The 19905-nt window shown below is 51.5% G+C and overlaps 7 protein-coding genes across 7 annotated transcripts; 3 read left to right on the top strand and 4 right to left on the bottom strand.

Annotated features, from left to right (window-relative positions):
- Window positions 1-1443: 1443 nt before the first annotated feature.
- On the top strand, window positions 1444-4523 carry M438DRAFT_284244 (uncharacterized protein; the record flags this gene model as incomplete). Its single annotated transcript, XM_029901447.1, has 6 exons — window positions 1444-1534; window positions 1588-1817; window positions 1878-2874; window positions 2935-3031; window positions 3086-3566; window positions 3618-4523. The coding sequence occupies 6 exons, from the start codon at window positions 1444-1446 to the stop codon at window positions 4521-4523; spliced, it is 2802 nt and encodes a 933-aa protein (XP_029755426.1).
- A 763-nt stretch (window positions 4524-5286) lies between these two features.
- On the bottom strand, window positions 5287-8087 carry M438DRAFT_284124 (DUF1765-domain-containing protein; the record flags this gene model as incomplete). Its single annotated transcript, XM_029901436.1, has 3 exons — window positions 5287-6193; window positions 6251-7822; window positions 7870-8087. The coding sequence occupies 3 exons, from the start codon at window positions 8085-8087 to the stop codon at window positions 5287-5289; spliced, it is 2697 nt and encodes an 898-aa protein (XP_029755427.1).
- A 3096-nt stretch (window positions 8088-11183) lies between these two features.
- On the bottom strand, window positions 11184-11847 carry M438DRAFT_349912 (uncharacterized protein). Its single transcript, XM_029906505.1, has 4 exons — window positions 11788-11847; window positions 11637-11721; window positions 11351-11570; window positions 11184-11292 (listed from the first exon to the last, which is right to left on the bottom strand). The coding sequence occupies exons 1-4, from the start codon at window positions 11812-11814 to the stop codon at window positions 11247-11249; spliced, it is 378 nt and encodes a 125-aa protein (XP_029755428.1). The 5' UTR covers window positions 11815-11847; the 3' UTR covers window positions 11184-11246.
- Window positions 11848-12537: 690 nt separating this feature from the next.
- On the top strand, window positions 12538-13629 carry M438DRAFT_284266 (cyclin-like protein; the record flags this gene model as incomplete). Its single annotated transcript, XM_029901451.1, has 1 exon — window positions 12538-13629. One exon carries the CDS (start codon window positions 12538-12540, stop codon window positions 13627-13629), a length of 1092 nt encoding a protein of 363 aa, XP_029755429.1.
- A 127-nt stretch (window positions 13630-13756) lies between these two features.
- On the bottom strand, window positions 13757-14573 carry M438DRAFT_152507 (uncharacterized protein). The gene has a single exon (XM_029898979.1). It carries the CDS (start codon window positions 14292-14294, stop codon window positions 13884-13886), a length of 411 nt encoding a protein of 136 aa, XP_029755430.1. The 5' UTR covers window positions 14295-14573; the 3' UTR covers window positions 13757-13883.
- Window positions 14574-15412: 839 nt separating this feature from the next.
- M438DRAFT_359875 (uncharacterized protein) lies at window positions 15413-16159 on the bottom strand (the record flags this gene model as incomplete). The annotated part of the gene is made up of 1 exon (XM_029907377.1): window positions 15413-16159. The coding sequence occupies one exon, from the start codon at window positions 16157-16159 to the stop codon at window positions 15413-15415; it is 747 nt and encodes a 248-aa protein (XP_029755431.1).
- A 220-nt stretch (window positions 16160-16379) lies between these two features.
- Window positions 16380-19238, top strand: M438DRAFT_349915 (uncharacterized protein). Its single transcript, XM_029906506.1, has 2 exons — window positions 16380-16779; window positions 16841-19238. The coding sequence occupies exons 1-2, from the start codon at window positions 16437-16439 to the stop codon at window positions 19063-19065; spliced, it is 2568 nt and encodes an 855-aa protein (XP_029755432.1). The 5' UTR covers window positions 16380-16436; the 3' UTR covers window positions 19066-19238.
- Window positions 19239-19905: the final 667 nt, after the last annotated feature.

Genomic DNA, 19905 nt, shown 5'->3' on the forward strand with positions numbered 1-19905 from the left:
GATCAAAATGAGAATATCTCTTTGAACCTTTCGCCTGTATTTCATCATTTCCCTTCACTGATTCTCAAGTCTCAATGTTCAACGGATTTCCCAAAATTGGACGAGGCTATGGTCTCATTGCGAAACTGATTCAGTTGTCTGAGGATCGATTATGAAAAGTCTGGAATCGATGTTACACAGCAACGAATCCCTTTCACCACACTAGACACAAGCCTTCAGCAAGATGAGAACTATGGGATAGGGTCAATCATCCGTAAAAAGCGACAACTCGCCTTGCGGTGCTGTAATCTCGTTGATGGTCTTTCCAAACAACGTTTTGGGTGCGACCCTGGCTCGAAGCTTCGGTCACAAACTTCTCGACAGCTTCACGAAGAGCTCTTATTTCCGCCAAGTGCAAACCCACGGTTTTCCGGCAGACCATGCATCGTATTACTTTATATCATGTTTCTAGAAGATCGTGCCCAGACGGAAACATTTCTTGACGTTCCAAGTTTTTGGTGATAGCAAGGGCTCGGCAGCCGCGGGACAAAGGTGATGTATTTTTTTCTGGCGGACCCTTTCGGATCTCTGACCCCTGTGCAACCAAGCTTTTTTGGTGGGGGTGTTTGTGAGATGTGTGCTTGCTGTGGCTGGTGAGGTTGAAATCGTGGCAGTTCAAAGATGATTTGCAGAAGCGGAGATGCGAGGGATCTACAAAGCAATTGGAGATGGTTACAAAAGCTTCTGGTTTCAAGTTGAGCGATAAACAACCACGAGATTCCATGGAAAGTGAGACGCAATAAAAACATCCCGAGAAGAATCAATGCTCCGGACCATGTGGACAAAGAATTTGCTGTCAGCTGCGTCGTCATCCTTGGGAAGATGATTCCAAGGTGAGTCTTGGCTGGAAGCAGCGGCCAAACGGGTGTTTAGCCTGAGGCCGAGCTGGTAGGCAGGCCTACAGTTGAGCATCTCAGCTATTTACAAAGGCAGACATTGATTCGAAGAGAGGCACAGACGACCTGAAAATAGTCGCCCAACAGTCAGGAGGTCTGTCTAAGAAAGAATCACGCCGACTCTCCTGTCAGAGTGATTGGGTCGTGATACGACTGCGCCCTGCGATAGCGTGAGAAGGTCAAGGGTGGGCTTCGGGAAGAGGGGCTTTTCTACCTCTGCATGGTGCTCTCGGAACATCGTCATAAGGCTGCGTACGCGTATCATGCATACGCTCTCCCAGCGTAACAACATTTAGTTTATTGTAGTAGAAAGACCAAGGCAGCCGCACGCACCTTGTCGATTGCACACATTAATCTAGCAACCTAGCACGACACCATGAATAGCTCAGGGCCAAACTCCGCCTCATTTCAGCCACGACTTGAGCGCTTCAACACGGCGCCAGAAGATCCCATAGAAGAAGGCCTGGTGCAGCCAGTCGCCGTGTCACCACAATCTTCGCGCATCAATATGAACCGCTCGTCCGCTTCCACCTACTCGGCCATCTCAAAGCACTCGATACCGCCGCCCGGCTCTGTCCTCACCGGCAAACAAGAGCACTGTATGTCGATGCCATTCCTCTAACCACCCCACCATGACGCTGACGTGCCCCAGACCTCAAGCGCGAACTCATCTCACAACAGACAGAATGGGAGATCTCGGAGCTGGCCTCGGAGACGGCTCTACAGCGGTTCGGCGCTCCCTTCAAATCAGATGCTGGTGAGGTCGCTCCAGAGGACTCGGAGTTGCCTTTGTTGCGCTACATGTTCGTTCACCATGTCCGCAACTTCCCTTTCCTCGATAGGGCAAGAGAGAAGGAGTTCTGGCAAGACAAATTGCAGACGGTGAGTTGGGACAGCCTCTCAAGTACAAGCAAAAGCACAAGCTGACCTTCTCCCTCCCAGTTCCTCGAATCGTTTGCGACCAAGCGCATATCCTCATCCGAAGACCGTCTAGAAGAAACGAAACGCCGCAAGCTTGCAGTAAAAGCACAGAAGCTGGTTGAGTTGATGATGGTGTCTGGATTGCCCACTGCATCTGGATACGAAGAGCGCATTCGCTTCTCGGAAATGGAGGTGGTTGATCGACAAGCCAACGAGCAGGGTCTTGCTATGAACGTACCGGAAGGTCACCAAATAAACGGCTGGGATGTCAACGTCGCCTCGGTGCGAACAACCAGTGTCAAGAGACACGTACGCCATCATGCCCATGCAGAGTTCTTGCTCCGCGTCAAGCGTCAAGGTCAGCCTGAGATCTACGTTGGAAGGAGGTACAGCGAATTTGCACAGATGCACAAGAGGCTACGTCTTGAGATCCCCGGAAAGGTCCTACCGCCGCTACCTCGCAAGAACCACTCCAACTCATTGTACACCAAGGACGATGACGATGATGACTCCATCTCTTCTGTTTCGACCCAGGACGTAAAGGAGGCTGCTTTAGACGAGCCGGCACCAGCTGCCAGTGGTTTCCGCAGCTACCTTCCCAACCCCTTCGGAGGTGGTCATCGTCGTACTGCCTCAAGGTCATCACAGCAAACATCCTCTCCTCGAGCTTCCATGGACGCGTCTTCGACGTCGAGATTCGCTCGTAAATCTGGTGACTACCACAGAGACCACTCACCACCCAAAGTGTTATACCGAGAAGAACAGCGTGTCTCATTACGCGCTTTCCTGCGCAACTTCCTGCAGAATGAAAGCATTGCCCACAGTAACGCTATGAACGACTTCTTGACTGGCAACATCATCAGGCTGAATGAAGAAGAGATGGATGATGTTCGAAGACGCATCGAAATGGATGAGAAGCGTATTGAAGAACAACGGCGTTTCTACGAGATTGCACGTCAAAGAGCAAGAGAGCTCGATGTTCACATGGAGAAGTTCAGAAGAGACGTCGTCGAAAGCAGTAAGTTTCTTGGGTCTGCGTAACGAAGCCTACTCGAGCACGTTCACTAACACATTCCAGATGGATTGACTAAGCTTTTCACCGAGATCAAACAGAAGAACACGATTGCAGAACTGTCTCCCGAGTACAAGAAGTTTGCCGAGTGGCTCCGTATTGAGTATGTTTGTACGAAACCTGGGTTTGAAATCTGAAGACTGACACCATAAACTAGGGTGGCAGCCGTGATATATCACTTGTTCCTGGCCGAAGACAACAGCCCGGAACTGTTCGCCCAAGCCAAACGCATCCACTCATTGATACCCTACACAGCCCTGAAGCAAGTTATCCGCTTCGCAAACCCAGCTGCCGTCATGGCTGGCGTACTCGACTTGTTCCTTGCCCAGCCCTTCGGCGCTAAATCGTTGCTTCAACGAATATTCTCCTTGGCCCTCGGCGACAGCATCAGGACCGTCCAGAAGAGCATCGATGGACTCACGGCCAAGATCAACGAGCCCGTCTTCTGTGAGAAAATCAAGAACTACAACCAATGCGATCAAGACCTTAAGGACGCTATTCGATTGGAAGCCGCTCAAGATGATATCGATCTCTTGGTCGCAATTCTACGCAGTGAAGATATCAAACCGGAGTTGAAGCCTGAGGAGATCGGCAAAGCTTTCAATGCCTATGTGGCCTGGAACAGTGCTGTCGAGAACGTGAGTGCTACAACCGAAAGATTACAGAATTTCTTACTGACCAAGATACAGATCGATGAAGAGTTGAGATCAGGTGCTGAGACCTTTGCTCATCTGAAGCAATTGTTGAAGCTCTACACTCGTCAACGGGATAAGACTATGATGTTGCGAATGATTGAAGAGCCCACGACTCTACAGCTCTTCCGCGACCTTTTCACCATCTTCTACGAGCCTCTTGTCCGAGTTTACAAGTCTGCCAACGTCTACAACAGCATTTCTGATTTCGCACGCTTCATGGACGACATGATCTCTGTCGTGGAGAAGTCTCAACGGCAAGACGTATCCGCCGATCCTAACCAGACGGTCCAAGCCTTTATTGACCTGTGCGCAAGACACGAAGACTCATTCTACAAGTTCGTGCACGAAGTACATCTTCATGACAATGGCCTCTTCGATCAACTCATGGGTTGGATCGAGAACATCCTCTCATTCCTCCGCAACGGTCCCCGCGGTGGTGGTAAACTAGACATGAATGCACTCTTCCAAGGTGCCGTCGAGATGCGACAGATCGACAAGGACGTCGCCGTTCGCGAAATCAATTCTCTCATCAAGTGGCAAGAAAAACGCAAGAAGTGGCATCAAGACAAGACACGACAAAAGATGGCAACAGGCGACGCACCTTCCGCTTCCAACATGCCCGACAGCGGCGCCTCCGATCTCATATCCTCCTTCAAACCCGACGATTTCGGCCTCAACGCTCTGGACATCCAAGATCTCAATGACGACGACGATGAATACAGTTCCACAGACGACGACGAGGAAGACGCCGACCCCATCGCCGCCGAACGGAAGAGAAGAGCCAGACGCCAAGACTTCCTCAGGAGGAATGCCGGCGAACCTGTCAAGCCTGATATCGTGGAAGTCACAAAGATGAGAGAAGGGTTTATCACTATGCTTAGAATGGTGTTGGCGGAGTAGATCTCCGCCCATGAAGGAGTGGATGTCATGACCATCTCTGCAGACGTGACTATCGTGTCTCGATTGGACGCTTTCAAACGAGGTCCGTTTCGAAAGCGTGGTTTGACATTGCCTGAAGATGAATTAGAAGCACTGCGTCTTGCGTGTTCTGAGGAGGATAAGCCCAGGTTGCGTGATTCGCGGCCTTGGTCTTGGTGGTGAGGTGTCCAAGATGTCGAAAGTTGTGTATGGGTCGAATACTACCATCGACCCGCTCTTATTCTAATAATCCCATTCTTTCCCCCTGTTACTTTTTTCCCTCTTTGCATTTCAAAACGCATGTGTGGACTGGTCGAGTGTTTTGTCCTTGTAGCTGTGTATTAGAGCAAACAGACAATGGCGGTGGAAAAAGGGAAAAAAGAACGATACACGAATAAAGAAGCGAGGATGCGAAAATAAGAGAAAGAGATGGAAAGAACGAATTCGTCGAAACCACAGCGTTTATTCCAGCTGCTCTAAAAACACGATTTGAATTTCCAAAACAAAACCCGATATGAACCCAATTCCTCTGACGAGGACAACCAATGCCCCCAGATGCAATGAAAAATTGACCGACCTATGCAATGAAATGCGAAGCAATGAAAAAGAACACCACATGCCAACAGAAAAAAAAAAATGCTCGACTATGTACGGAAATAAAACAAACGGGAAATCTTTCGACAGGAAAATGGGATAGAATGAACAAGACGAAAGTCGGTTTGCAGCCGCTTTCTTGCAACACAGATCATCTGGATTTGCTAAAGACTTCGACACCCAGAGTTGGTGTCTCGACGTGCTTGTTGGTGGGGACTCCTTCGCCCTTTCTGCGCTCGAAGAAGCCTTGACATTCCATGAGGATGCATGTCCATTCGGCCAAAGCGCGACCAGAGTAAGTTGCTTGTGCCTTGGACTCGCCGACGGGTTCGACAGCTTTGACGATTGTGTCCTCGCTATCACCGTCTTGGAGATAAAGTTGTGCGGCTAGCGGCAGTCTGGGCGGCTGCAAACGCATAGCAGTGGGATGGTGAGCCTTGGGATGCATCTCAAGAGAGAATTTGAAGCAGAAGTTGCGGTGTCTGATTGGTGATGGACCTCTGCTTGCGAGAGGGGTGGTCTGAGGCGATGGCTTCGTGGCAGAGGCACGCGAACGTGGCGCTTGCGTAGCAGTAGTCGGCGATCGGGTCAGTTTGCCAGCAGGCAATGTAGTCTCTGGCGCTGGTGGCAAAGAAGCTGATGATGACGTGGTCTTGAGAGGTGGTGCTTTGCGGCTCTTGCCTCCCATGATGCTGCGTAGGAAACCGCGTAGTCCACCTTCGCGCTCAACTTCAGTATTGAAATCAGAAGATGCCGATGATGTGGGTCGAATGTCTAACGAAGCTGCTTGCGAGATGACTGAATCTCTCTTCCACGCCTGACTGGGAGTTCCAATAGGTGCTGATGGATGAGGAGGCATGATTCCGTCAAAAGCCAGGAAAGAGCCACCTGGTGCAACCTGAGTATCGGTACGAATGATCAACAGACGTCTACCAGGAGCAGGGTTGCATGGAGTCGTCGAGGGAGGCAGCATTTTCCCTTGAGCGGCTTGCTGTCTTTGCCACAAGAAGTGAGACCAGACGGCCTGGAGACGCTGCAGCAGTGTCTCAAAGATCAATCTAAAACGGCACGAGTTAGCAATTCGGTCAGACATCACATTGGAATAGTGCACGTACCTATCGCCCGAGGATCCCTCCCCGTCGTAGCGGCCAAGGCGCCAGCAGAGCAATCGCATGTAGTAAGCCCGCACCATAGGGCACCAATGAGTAAAGGTCTTCTCGAAGACCTCCTGATCGAGCAAAAGCTCAACACAGATCTTATTCTTGCGTTCCGGACTGCTATTGACTGTGCTCCAGATTGTGAAGAGGAAGGCGAACAATCTGATTTCGGTCATCGTGTTTTGGCTGAGAACCATTTTCTTGCACACTTCTATCCAGAAATCTGTGTTGATGAGACATTGCTGAGAGGGATGCATCTGTTCGTAGCGGACGATGATCGGAAATGCCTCTTCCAAGAAGTCGCAAAGAGTGTAACAGGCGAGATGACTATAAATCGAGATGCCACGAGCGCCTGCTTGTAGCAGGCATGCAAAAGACTCTGCGAAAAGTTGTCGAGCAAAAGGATGCTCTGAGGCTCTCTCTGAGAGAAAGTCTCTGATTAGCATTATCAGACGGTTTTCCGCCATTATTCGGATAGCATTAGTAGGTGGTAAAGGTAAAGTCGACGCAACTGCATCTGGATCAACCAGAACATCGTCGAAAGTGGGAGAAGGATTATTTGATGGGTCACCGTGCAATTGACCTGCATCACGGTGAATAGTGGAGTCGAGGTTGACCAAAATCTGAGAATGCACAAAGATGAGACCGGGAACGCAGACTCTTTCCTTTTTGGTAGCATCTGATGGCAGATAGTCGGCGACCAGGATATGGAAGTGCTTGACGAAGGCGAAGAATAGATCACTCTCGCGACCCGACCAACGCTCAAGCCAGTAGCCATACCACTGAATGTTGGCCGTTCCAAGCGGTAGTGGTGTCTGTTTTCTGAGGTGTTTGAGTAGCTTTCCTAGAGAGACGAATCCCAAAGATTGCATGGAGGGAGGGAATGCAGAGTTGATCCTTGCGGCCGTTTCACCAAGGTTGTCGAACCTGCTGACGCCGCTTTCGGCAAGGACCCTTCGCATTACTTCTGTTGGCGCATCCCACAGACGGACAAGAACTTCTGCAATGCCTGGGCAGAAGAAGAATGCATACGCGGTGGCCTTGCCGCAAAACGTGACCAGACTGGCAGATGCGTTTTTCAAAGACATCCTGTCAACCACGAAAGCCATCTGCGAATTGAGGTTCTGGACAAACATGTTTCGTACGTTATGGTGAACAGACTCGGTCAAAAAGTCGATTCCGGTCGATGACAAGGATGTTGTTGTGTTATTTCTCGAAGGAATCATGTGCACATTTCTTCGATCGAGTGGGCACAGAGGAGAGGGTGAGAGTCGCCATTCCTGACGGTCCATGATACCTGATATGCCGTCCAAGATGGCTGGCCGGTCTGTGCCTGAGATGGACTGATTGTTTCTTCCGTGGAGCATGTCAAGGAGACCAGTCCACCATTTGTTCAGGATGTTGGTACGCCTATCCAGGTCTTCTGCTCGTAGTGATAGGTTGGATGCATGGTCTGCATAGTTTCGTAAGAAAGGTAACAACGAGGATCTGACCACGTTTGCTTTCAAAGTGCTTGATTTAGATTGGAACCTGAAGCCTGTTAGATCTAGAATGTAGGCAGTTGAGGATATACTTACTTGGTGTAGTCGCCGTCAAGCGATCTGAAAACACTCCACAGCTCGTCCTTCTTCCGGGGGAGGGTCAGGGCGGGCAGGGTCTGATACTTTTCAGTTGATGCCAATGGAGGCATAGGGTTCGCGCGGCTTGGGTGCAAATGTGAGGTGGTCTGTAGTCGGTCTGTCGAAAATGACTTCGGTAGTTGAGGCATCGGGGGAGTTGATTTGGGCTCTTCCATGGAGGCTCTCACTGTTGGAGCGACTGGCTTGAGCGATCGTCTCTTCAAAACAGTGCCCCTCCTTGCCAGAAAGCCACCGCTCTCTGTTGTGTCTGTATCATCCTCTTGCTTTTTCTCATCCTTGTTCTTCTCCGAATCTCGTCTTCGGAAGATCGATTTCCTACGTGTAGCGACCGGACGGCTGACCACTGGCGGGGATTCGACTACAACGTCTTGCACAGGTGCATCGGACTTTTGATCAGAGGTTCGATTCGAAGGCGAAGGAGAGCGTGACGGAGGTGCGCTGGACAGTCTCCGGCTCAAGCGTTTTGCGAGCGATCTTGATTTGGAAGTGGAGCGGGAGCGTTCGTGATGCACGGGAGCAGGGAGGACTTTGGCCGAATCTATGCTCGAGGTTCCGTCCTTCAGGGACACAGGCGGACTTGGGGTGTGCTCGCTGTCTGCTGTTACAGTGATTTTAGGACTTTTGTGAAGCTCAGCGACAAGGTCTTGGGGCAGGCCCTGGGGCATGACTTGGTCGTCAGCAGGGGTCGACCAGCCAGATGATTCAGGAGGCGATGTATCCGTGCTCTCATCCAACCCCGCAATCAAGTCCTGTTCACAGAAGCTGCCTCTGTCGGTGATGGCCAAAGGACTCGGAGCATTGTAAGCGGGATTCTTTGTTGCCGCATTCCCTAGGAAGGTGTAACTAGCGCTACGCTGGAAGTCTGACGGGGTTGACGCCTCGACGTATGATCTCCTTGCTCTTGCATTTGTGATGGCATCCTCGTGGCCGCGGTAGTTGTTGGCGACGGTCGTCATGGTCGACATTTGTGCTCGATCAATCTTCAAGATGGCTATTGTTCCACTCCAAGGTGTGTTGTCTTTCCTTTCGAACAGTTGCGTGGTATTCTATTCCAATATTGGTTCTCGTTCTCGTTCTCTTCCACCGACTTCCACTTAGGAAGAGCTGATCCGACACTGAGGGGTGTGATTACAATCCAGCCATGTCAAGGGGCAGCAAAGAGGGCGCAAATATGTTCCGGGTCGTCCAAGACAAGTTGGGTCGCTGTCGTTTTGCGTACGCGTGCTGACGAGCACAGACCGGAACGGAAGCTCGTAGGTCTCGGTACTTCTTCAAGGCGGGTTAGAAGTCGTTTGGGAATAGTAGTAGTGACGGTATACAACGATAGGCGGCAATGAGCAGAAGGGTGCAGGTATGGGAGACGACGGGATAAGACAACGTCCAAGAGGAAAGAACGAAGAAGGGCGCAGAACAATGTGAGACGAGACGGAGAGGGGAGATTCAGCTAAAAGATGGCGCGCAGTTTCAAACGGGTTGAACTATTACAGGGCATTGTTCGGCACGGGGCATCTATGCTCAGGTCAAGTCACTAACCTGCGTCCACGGTCCTGGCCACCATTCCAGCAACCACTGTCTTCGCTTCTTTGGCAATGACGTTTAGAGTTTGGAGAATCCCTGTTGTCCGACTCGCCGTCTATGCCTGTTACGCGCAGCATTGCACCAGCAGCTAGTTCTATATGCATCAAGTTGGATGGCTGACACGGCCAGCCCAGAGGCAGATCCAGAGCAATCCCGAATCTTGTCGGCATGCGCGCAACAGTCAGGACTTGGCGCCCGTCGAATATGCACGAGCTCTCATTGGCGTTTCCATAAAAAGCTCGTTAATGGTTCAAAGCTCAACAAGCGTCATTCCGCGACTTGTTAGCATCTTCAGACTGCCAGAGCACGTCTCGTTCATGACTTGCTGTCACTCTTGCGGTCTGACTCTGATCTCTTCGTTGTTGAACAACACTCCGTAGCCCGGCACGGAATGGCGGTGATCAGCGAGTCTGCTGTGGAAGCATGTCTTATGCCAAGGCCATCCAACTCCAACACCCCTGGTTGATTTTGGGTTGATCTGGTTGAGTACTGTACTATGCGCAGAAGATCCTAGTCCGAGTCGCTGCTCCGGCGAACTGCCGTTGCTCGCTTCCCGCCAACAGAAATCGCGCTCGCGGGAAATACTCCTTCGCTGTAGAGTGGAAGCCGCCTCTTTTCTCTCAATCTCAACGTTAATCTGAGAAGGGCATGGCGCCATCGAAGCAGGTACGAGCACAAAGCTGACGACTCGTACTCGTCGTGGCATGGAATTGCATCTTGAATTAGGAGAGTCCGGATATCTTCGCCGTGCTAGTACGCGTCCTCGACTTTCCTTTGATCTGCATGCTTGCAACGGCGTGCCGACGGACGTCTTGAGACTCGAGTACAAACCCGCATCTACGGAGTCGCACTCAGATCACGTTTGGCGAAGCGTTAGCCAAGCTGTTCATGCATTATCTCGATAGTATATGCACAATATTTACATGATACAGCTGCAGGACGTGGTTTGATCCTTTTAGCTACCAGCCATGCATGTCAAAGTTAATAGGCCCTTGTTTGCGCGGCTGCGTGCCTCCGAATTGATCTGACAAGATGCCGGCTGTTGGTTGGCAGAAGATGTGACATGTTATGCGGATTGTTACACATTCACACCCACAGGGACTGGGATCCCCGTTTCCGAGTGCTGGCTAGTGAGCGGTCAACGAGCGTCTGTCGCTTCATGATTCAGCATTTTGTAAAGTGAAAGGTACGATTGAACAGTGCAGCTCATGACTTAGAGCGGCTCGACATTGCACAGCCTGTATAAAGTCATCTCGAATTGCCGTCAACCCAGCACGTGAAGAACATTTTTCTAGATCCAATTGCTGATTGCAAAATGGGCAAGTCTTAATCTTGCAATATCAGAGACAGGAGAACTGTTCATCTAAGCTTTAATCACCCTCTGGAGACGATATCACATAAGATTGATCGGCGACCGGAGCATTGCAAGATAGATTGTTCAGTCTTACGGAGAAAGAGTCAATCAGACATGCTGAGATCAGGGGCCCCTATGTCAAAACGATATATGCTTTGTTGAAGCAGTCATGTCTTGTATCTTGAAAGTAGATTTTGCAAGCGAGTTCCTAGACAATCGAGCGGGTAGAGGAACGTGGATGTTGTAGGGTCATTCTTAATCATTTATTTGTTGATTTCTATGAGTCCGTAAATACGGGAAGGAGGCGGAAGATGGAAAATGAGAAGGTCAAGCTCTTGAATGCATTTTCACACTGTTATACATGGCGGGTGATTACAAGGGCTTAGTGGTGGGCAGGCTCCTCGTCGGCAAGCTCGCTCTCATCGAACCTGGGATGTCATAGTCAGTGGACGATGCTCTTGACAAGGAGAGAGATGGGAGTAGTACCAGTCCTCAACGGGGGCACCGGCCTCGGTAGATTGACCCTCAACCTCAACCTCCTGGGTCTCGTATGCGCTGAGTTGGCTGGCAATGTCGGCCTCCTCGGGGGAAGCGGGAGCCTGGGGAAGGGCGAACTTCTGGACCTGACCTTCGGAGTCAGAGGCCTTGACGGTGGGAGGCTTGTAGGCCTTGAGCTCGCGGAGGTAGAGGTCCTGGACGAGGTCGGCTGTGCGGAGGGAATCAATGAGTAGATGTTCGCAAGTGTAGGTCGACGGTATGGCATATCAAGTACCTTGGCGCACAGCGGTGGGAGTGACAAAGGTGCGGCGGAAAGTGATGGCCGACTGCTGCTTAGCAAGACGAGCGAGCGACTGGCGCTGTGGAAGGAGTCAGCGGGTGGGATCCGCAATAGCGCATTCAGCAGGGGGTGAGCAGTGGCATACCGAGGCCCTGAGAGATTGACCGAGCATGGCGATTGAGTGGAGTGTGGATGTGATAGGCTTCCTTCTCTAGCTACTGCCAAACGACTCTTTCGCTGTCGGCGCCCCAATTCACTCGCCGGCTGTCGTTTGGTCCCGTGATTTGTGGCCCGTGCCCTCTCCTCCGCCGGCGACGCTGCTTCAAAGCAGAGGCAGCGACACTCAGCATTCCACGCCTTGTCAAGTCACTTCCGTCTTGATCGACCCTGTTCTCTGTCATCGACCACCGTCTCTCCTTTATCAACTACCTCTGCCGGCACCCGTCCCTCGTCCGCGCACCAACATCTCGAGTCCGCCTGCGCATTTGTCCCGGTACTCATAACAGAAGGCTCTTGCTGCCTTCTCTTGCCCGTCGCCTGCGACAAGACAACGAACGACAGCGACAGTCACTTTCCCAGACACCTGATAAGGGCCATCTGCCGCTAGATGTTTGGGTAAGCCGCGATGCTTTGCGTTACACTAGCATAGCACCTCGAGTCGCCACTCAACTTGGCCTCTCACACCCTCGTCACGTCGTCTCGCTGTCACTTACTCCAAGCTAACCTTTTCACCCTAGTTGTCTGACCAGTCTTCAATAAGTCGCTCGTCGCCAAAGTGTATTCTCCGCTCTTCATCCGTTGCTGCGCAAAACAATACAATCTCAAAGTAACAGCACGAGCCGTCAAGCGCCGTCAAGCCCTGCGTCGAACTTCGCAAGTAAAATCGAACATCACCATGAGCTACACTTTATCGCCGGGTGCCATCCCCGATGTCGAGCCTCAAATCGAGCCCACTGATGAGGAATGGCGCCAGAACCTCAGTGTCCGCATGGTTTGCCCTGACTGCAAGGAAGACCCGCCCAATCTTGTCGAAGACCCCCAAGCAGCAGATGTCATCTGCGAAGACTGCGGCATGGTTCTCTCACAACGTGGCATTGACCAGCGCGCCGAATGGCGTACATTCGCAAACGATGACCAAGGCAACGATGATCCTTCTCGTGTCGGTGATGGTCCCAACCTCCTGCTGAACGGTAGTCAGCTGCAGACCAACATTGCTTTCGGCGATGGCTCTCTTAGGAGCAAGGAGCTCCACCGCGCACAAAGCAAATCCAATGCCGACAAGGGAAACAAGAACTTGTTGCAAGCCTTCAAGCAGATCGGTGCATACTGTGACTCTTATGACCTACCGAACGTTGTCGCCGACGCAGCTAAGCACATCTTCAAGGATGCGGAAGACTCGAAAAATTTCAAAGGCAAGTCAACCGAAGCCATTATAGCAGGATGCATCTTCATCGCTTGTCGACGCAACAAGTTCCCCCGTACCTTCCGCGAAATCTACGCCATGACTCATGTCTCTAAGAAAGAGATCGGCCGTACTTTCAAATTGCTCGAGCAAATGCTGGCAGGTCAAGAAAAGAACAATGCAGGCAAGGCAAAGGTCATGGGCAACGGTGTTGTCGGTATGCAAGAAGGCTACAGATCAACTGTATCCACTAACCCCGAAGACGTTTGCGGTCGCTACTGCACTCAGCTCGGCTTGGACTTTAAGACAACCGAAGTCGCAAAGGATATTGCAGCCGGCATGGTCAGAATTGGAGCTCTTGCAGGTCGCTCGCCCTTGTCTGCAGCAGCCGCTTGTATCTACATGGCTAGCTTGCTCCAGAACAACATCAGATCTCCCAAGGCCATCGCCGAGATCGCAGGAGTTAGTGACAGTACGATCCGAAACGCTTACAAGGACTTGTACAACGATAAGGACATCCTCATCACGCCCAAATCGATCGAAAGAGGCGCCGATGTGAGCAAACTTGTCAAGCCAACGACCTAGAAGACCGAGGCCGAAGATCAAGTACATCGCCTTAAGAAGGAAAAGCGTCTCAAGAAGGAAGCCGCCGCGAGACCGGCATTTTGAGGAAGCGGAAAGTTTTTGAAATTTGATAATCTGATTTCTGCGCGATACCACCAATCAAGAGACAAGAAGAGTCACTCTGGTTGCTTCTTAGGACTGCCATATGGACGGGATACGGCAGTCGGTTTTGACATCCCTGCCAAAAAGGAGAAAGACAAAAAAGAAGAGAAAAGTCAGACAGGCCAAATGTGCCTTTGATTAATTTCCAAGTACTGCTGCGTCTGCTTTAGCTTTGCTGGCCACTCGCTCTGTCCAATGATGGGCATTGAGCAGAAAGAAACGAAATGGGATTGACTTGCTACGTAGCGATGTGTCCCATCATATAATGAAAAGAGGAAATGAAAAATATGAATGCATCGGCTTCCAATTTCTTCCTCAACTTCGTTCTTACCGTTTGGTGACACCCTCTTTGCAACATGAGAGGCCCTGATATTGTTGGTTGATTTGTATGCCTTTTTGGTTGTTTTAATCGAGGGATTCGGGCGAGATTTATCAAGGATAGCGCTCACGTTTGCGAGTAGGATGCAAAGGTACAATAGCTGGTGGTGAGACGTAGATAGTAATATTGTAGTGGTTGATGACATGCAGTTTGGCGGCGATATGAGCGAGAGAGCTTTCACAAGCAAAGCTCAGAGAAGAAAGCATCGGAGACCTTACACAGCAGCGATGTAGCCAGCTCAATGTCGTTTCAAACCCATAACAAGGGAAGGTAGAGAAAGGAGTTTCCTGGATTGAACAGTAGGAGCATCTAATTACAATCGTCCTCTCTAGCAACAATATAATCCAGAGTAAGAGGATGAAAAAAGCAAGCTTGACCATTTGAATAGACGCAAGTCCCGATCTACGTTTATTGGATTCACCCGAAGGGTCGTCCAAAGAGACGTTCTCGGTTGCGTATGGTCTTTTGCTCAGCCCGAGGTTCGAACCTCGAGTACTATGACGCCCACTCCGGGGAAGTTAGCATGTTTCCATGCCCACTCGACTATTGCTGAGCTACTCGGCACCAGGGTATGAACTTCTAAGAAATATATATCTTAGCTGCGAGGCCTGGTTGGTAGCGGGTGGGGCAGTTTGCGTTGGTTTCGGACGGAGTGAGCAAGTTATGAGAGCATACCTGGTCTCTATACACTTCCTTGCTGTTCTATACTCGTATACGCATGGTCCATTTTGTACACTTACAACTGTTTGCGAACAGCTCTATTTCCTGGGAGTGCAACTTCCCAAAGTATTTCGTGCAGATACTCTTTGTCCTTATGAACCTCAAAGTGTGCCCCTCTTGCACATGTTGATGGCCGTGTGAGCCGAGGCAAGCAACAATGTTCGTGAAGGATGATTTGAAAGATCTCGTTGGAAGGGTCCAAATGGCAGTGTCATGCTTCGTGGGCGAGAATTGCTGGATTGAAATGCGCCATTCCGGTTCCAAAAACACCTCCCTCCTGTCTGATGCTGTGACAAAGGTGGTACTGCTGGTCATTCATTGGTCATCGAATTGATCCGTGCCTTCGAATGCGCCTGAGTATCTGGAGATCGACTGGAGACTGCATAACTAGTGATTTAATGGAACGGTAAACCAGACCATTGCTTTTTGGAGACTTGAAAAGTTTATCAGAAATAGCACGCCACAGGCGAATGATCGCCACGACCGAATATCGACATCAGCATTGAAAGGGCTTCGAGACGTATCATTGGAATGTGGTTGGTATTACGACCGCTTGACGGAGCTTTTCTTCTTGAGGGGCGAGTATGTTTGAACGTCCTCCGATATGCTGTCAAGATCAACAGGATCCAGAGTAGCGCTTACATGAGCGTAAACCGACCGATTGGAGTTGATGAAACCGTTGGCGACCCTCTCAGCAGCCCCGAGACCCTTTTCACGTAGAGCATCTCTGGTCCTGAGCAGAGCTTGGTAGTGTTCCTCGTCCTTGTCGAGACCACGGTTTGCGTCCTTGGCAGTGATTTTTTTCTCGTCCTCGTAATCCTGGAGCTTTCGACTGGACTGAGACAATTGACGAGTGACGACGTCTGAATCGCCGGGTTGCCACTCAGGGTATGGTTCTTCCTCGTAATCCTTGAGGTGCTTCCTGAACTCCTCATATTGCTCAACAACATCTTTCCCGATGGTGGCTACAGTCTCGTCATGTCTCAAGCGTTCTGTAGAGATATATTTGTTCTGCCGTAATGCGGTTTGAACGCCCTCATCCACGGTGGACTTGGGTTTATAGAAACGATCGAAGCGATCCAGGAAGTCGTCTAGGTCGGCATTCAAAGCAGCTGCGGTAGAGCGTTCGTGCTTGCGCAGGCGGCGGATGATGTCCACATCTTGACTAGAGCGAGTGTCGGCAGTTCCTTGGAAGGACCACGGGCTGGTTGAAAAGTTACGCGCAGAGGTGATTATACTGGGTGCACGCCAGCGCGCAGTTGTTAGCTGGATAGAGGCGCGCCCGGACATGGCGAGTGAGACTTCTCGATTGATTGCACAAGGTGAAGCAAGATAGATGGTCCATGTAGAGCGGCAACCGAGGTTTACCCAAGGCCTCACACATTCGGAAAGGACCGTGGACGAAGTCGAGCGTTAGCGTCGAAAGGCGGGGCTTGGCAAAGACGCACTTTTTGGGGCTGGCAAACAGACAGCAGCCAGCGCCGACGAGAAAAAGCTCTCGCCCTACCCACAACGCGCCCCGCGACCCGACTCTGTGTATTCTCAGCGTCAGCGTCTACAAGCCAACATGTCTCGCTTTTTCTACGGCAGCGACAGCTCCAGCGAGTCCTCTTCCGACGAGGAGGAGCTTTACAGCGAAGAGGAGGAGGCACAGAAGCCCGAAGAGGAGTCAAGCGAGGAAGAGTCTGAGGACGAGGATGATTCGGATTCCGATTCCAGCGATGAGGAGGGTGGCAAGACTGGTGCCAACCGTTTCTTGCGCGACGAGTCCAGCGAGGATGAGAGCGACGAGGAGGACGACCGCACCGTGGTCAAGAGTGCAAAGGACAAGCGCTTCGATGAGCTCGAGGGCACCATCCGCCTGATCGAGAACGCCCAGAAGATCAACGACTGGAGTGTTATCAACGACAGTACGTCCGCCAATGTCTTCACTACTCACAGTCCGAGATGGTGGCTAACATACATGTCCAGACTATGACAAACTCAACCGCCAGCTGCCCGTCCTCCAGCGCGACAACGATGGCAAGGCCCCCAAGATGTACATCAAGACCATTGCCGACCTTGAAACCTCCATGCTCGAGGCTCTGGAGAAGCAAAAGTCAAAGAAGATGAACCCCATCGCCGCCAAGGGTCTCAACGCCATGCGCCAGAAGATCCGCAAGAACAACCGTGACCACGATGCCGACATCAAGGCATACCGCGACAGCCCCGACGACTTCATGAAGGATGATGTTGTTGAGGAACCCACCGCTACCGGCCCCAAGAAGGCCAAGAAGGCTCTGCTGGACGAGTCCGTTGCTGGCGCTGACGACGACGGCTTCACCATGGTTGGTGCTGGCGGCAAGGCCATGACCTACACCCCCGAGGGTATTCTCAAGCACCTCCGTACCATTGTCGAATCCAGAGGACGCAAGAACACCGACCGCTTGGAGCAAATCCGCACTCTTGAGAAACTGCTCGATGTTGCTGCTACCGAGTACCAGAAGGCTCGCGTGCTCCTGACCCTTGTTTCGACCCGTTTCGACTTGACCAGCGGCAGCGGCAACACTATGGCACAGGAACAGTGGAAGTTGGTTCAGCAGGAACTTGCTGCTCTCTTGGCCCTTCTTGAGGAGCACCCTTACCTGGTTGTTATCGAGAGCGCCGAGGACTGGGAGGACGATGAGAAGCACCCCACCATCTCTTCCGACGAGACTTTCAAGATTCCCGGCAGCATTGTCTCCCTGGTTGAGCGCTTGGACGATGAGCTTACTCGCGTCCTGCAGCAAGTTGACCCGCATACCGCCGAATACGTCGAGCGTCTCAGTGACGAGGCTTCTCTCTACACTAACATTGTCCGCACTCAGTTGTACTGCGAGCGCCTAGCAAAGGACGAGAAACTCAACTTTGTCCAGGAGACCGCCAACCGCATTGCCATGCGCAGACTCGAGCACATCTACTTCAAGCCTTCGCAGGTCATTAACATCCTCGAGGAGAACGTCTGGAAGGCCCTCCCCTCATCCCTCGACTCCTCCATTACTCCCCGCTCCGCAGCTGGTGACAGCTCGACCCTGGTCACCGCCATCTGCACCTACCTCTACACTCACAGCGAGGGTATCATCCGCGCCCGCGCTATGCTTTGCCAAGTATACTATCTCGCTCTTCACGACCAGTACTTCAAGGCCCGTGACATGCTCCTCATGTCGCATTTGCAGGAGACTATCTCTGGATTTGATGTCAACACCCAGATTCTTTTCAACCGTACCTTGACCCAGGTCGGTCTCTGTGCCTTCCGCGCTGGTCTCGTCTACGAGGCTCAGAACTCACTCCAGGACATCTGCGGCTCTCAAAGACAGAAGGAGTTGCTCGCTCAAGGTCTGCAGATGCAGCGCTACTCTCAAATCACCCCTGAGCAGGAGCGTATCGAGCGCCAACGCCAGCTTCCCTTCCACATGCACGTCAACCTCGAGCTTCTCGAGTGTGTCTACCTCACCTGTTCTATGCTGCTCGAGATTCCTCTTCTTGCCCAGGTTGGCTCTTCGCCCGACCTCAAGAAGCGTGTCATTAGCAAGTCTTACCGCCGTATGCTCGAGTACCATGAGCGCCAGATCTTCACCGGCCCTCCGGAGAATACTCGCGACCACGTCATGCAGGCAAGTAAGGCTCTCGCACAAGGAGAATGGCGCAAGGCTGCCGAGTTCATCACTGCCATCAAGATCTGGGATCTCCTGCCGCAAGCATCTAAGATCAAGACCATGCTTGAGGAGCAGATCCAAGAGGAGGGTCTCCGTACTTACCTTTTCACCTACGCCCCCTTCTATGACACCCTTGCCATTGACAAGCTCGCCTCGATGTTCGAGCTTTCTGAACGCAAGGTTTCTGCCATTGTCAGCAAGATGATCAGCCACGAGGAGCTTGCTGCTGCCCTTGACCAGGTCAACGGAGCCATCATCTTCAGAAAGGGTGTTGAGCTCAGCAGACTGCAGAGCTTGGCCCTTACCCTCAGCGACAAGGCCAGCGGTCTCATCGAGAGCAACGAGAAAACTCTGGAGCAGAGAACACAAGGCACTGCCAACGCCTTCGAGAGACAAGGCGCACAGAGAGGTGGCAGAGGCGGTGCCAGAGGTGGTCGTGGAGGCAGAGGCGGCGGCCAGGGCATCAGAAGAGGCGGTGGTGGTTTCCAGGGCGGTGTTCTCGGCAATGCCATCAGATCTTAAGCGTTTGATGGCAATTCAGTGGATGTTGCGGATGGGTCTGGCGTTCTTCTCATAGTGACACATTTTCTGTACGTTACCCCAAGCCTTCTGGTGGATTTTGGGAAACGCACAACGACATCAAAAGCCGGGACAGGATTGCAATGTTGTTTCGTTTTCAAGTTTTCCTCTTTATCTTATCCCCCTAGATCGCACGATGCAATGGCAAAAAGAACGTACCTACTTCAGAGACTCGAGTTTGTTGTGTTGAAAATGTCTAATTTGTGGTAAAGTTGTTATTGATGAGATTTCTAGAGTCTGCCATCGCAATTGATGAGTAAAGCAGAATAACCCAAGGAATGATTGTTGTGATTGTGCAATGCTACAGGGGTAGAAACATAAATGCGTCATTGCGCGGGAGCACAGAGAGCTTCACAGATTGTTTAGTATGCAAGGCGACGACTTGAATGCAATCAAGGCTGAATCGACATCTCAAATGGCTGGTCGATTATCAAAAGATTGGCAGGATTAATTTAGGAGAAATTGATTAAATAACAGGCGCGTATGGAAGTGAAGGATGGCGTAGATGTCGGCGTGGGTGGGGTCGGTCGAGGCAGCTGTTCGTGAGCGTTGACACCCGACTTGAGCGAACTCCTGTCGTTGACGACTTGGCAGAAGGTCGCAACAAGTACTCAGACGTTCGCGGCGCATGCCAACATTCGATCGAGAAGCTCTCTGAAGCAGGCGCGATCGTGCAAACTTGGACGGGCAGCGAGTTCTTGCTCTGTCGTTGATCGTCTCACCCATCCTCTCATCCGTCCCATCCCTCGCAGAGTCAGCCGTCATCACGCCAAAGGCTAGCAC

This window comes from Aureobasidium pullulans (genome assembly GCF_000721785.1).
Source record: "Aureobasidium pullulans EXF-150 unplaced genomic scaffold scaffold_35, whole genome shotgun sequence".
NCBI lineage: Eukaryota > Fungi > Ascomycota > Dothideomycetes > Dothideales > Saccotheciaceae > Aureobasidium > Aureobasidium pullulans.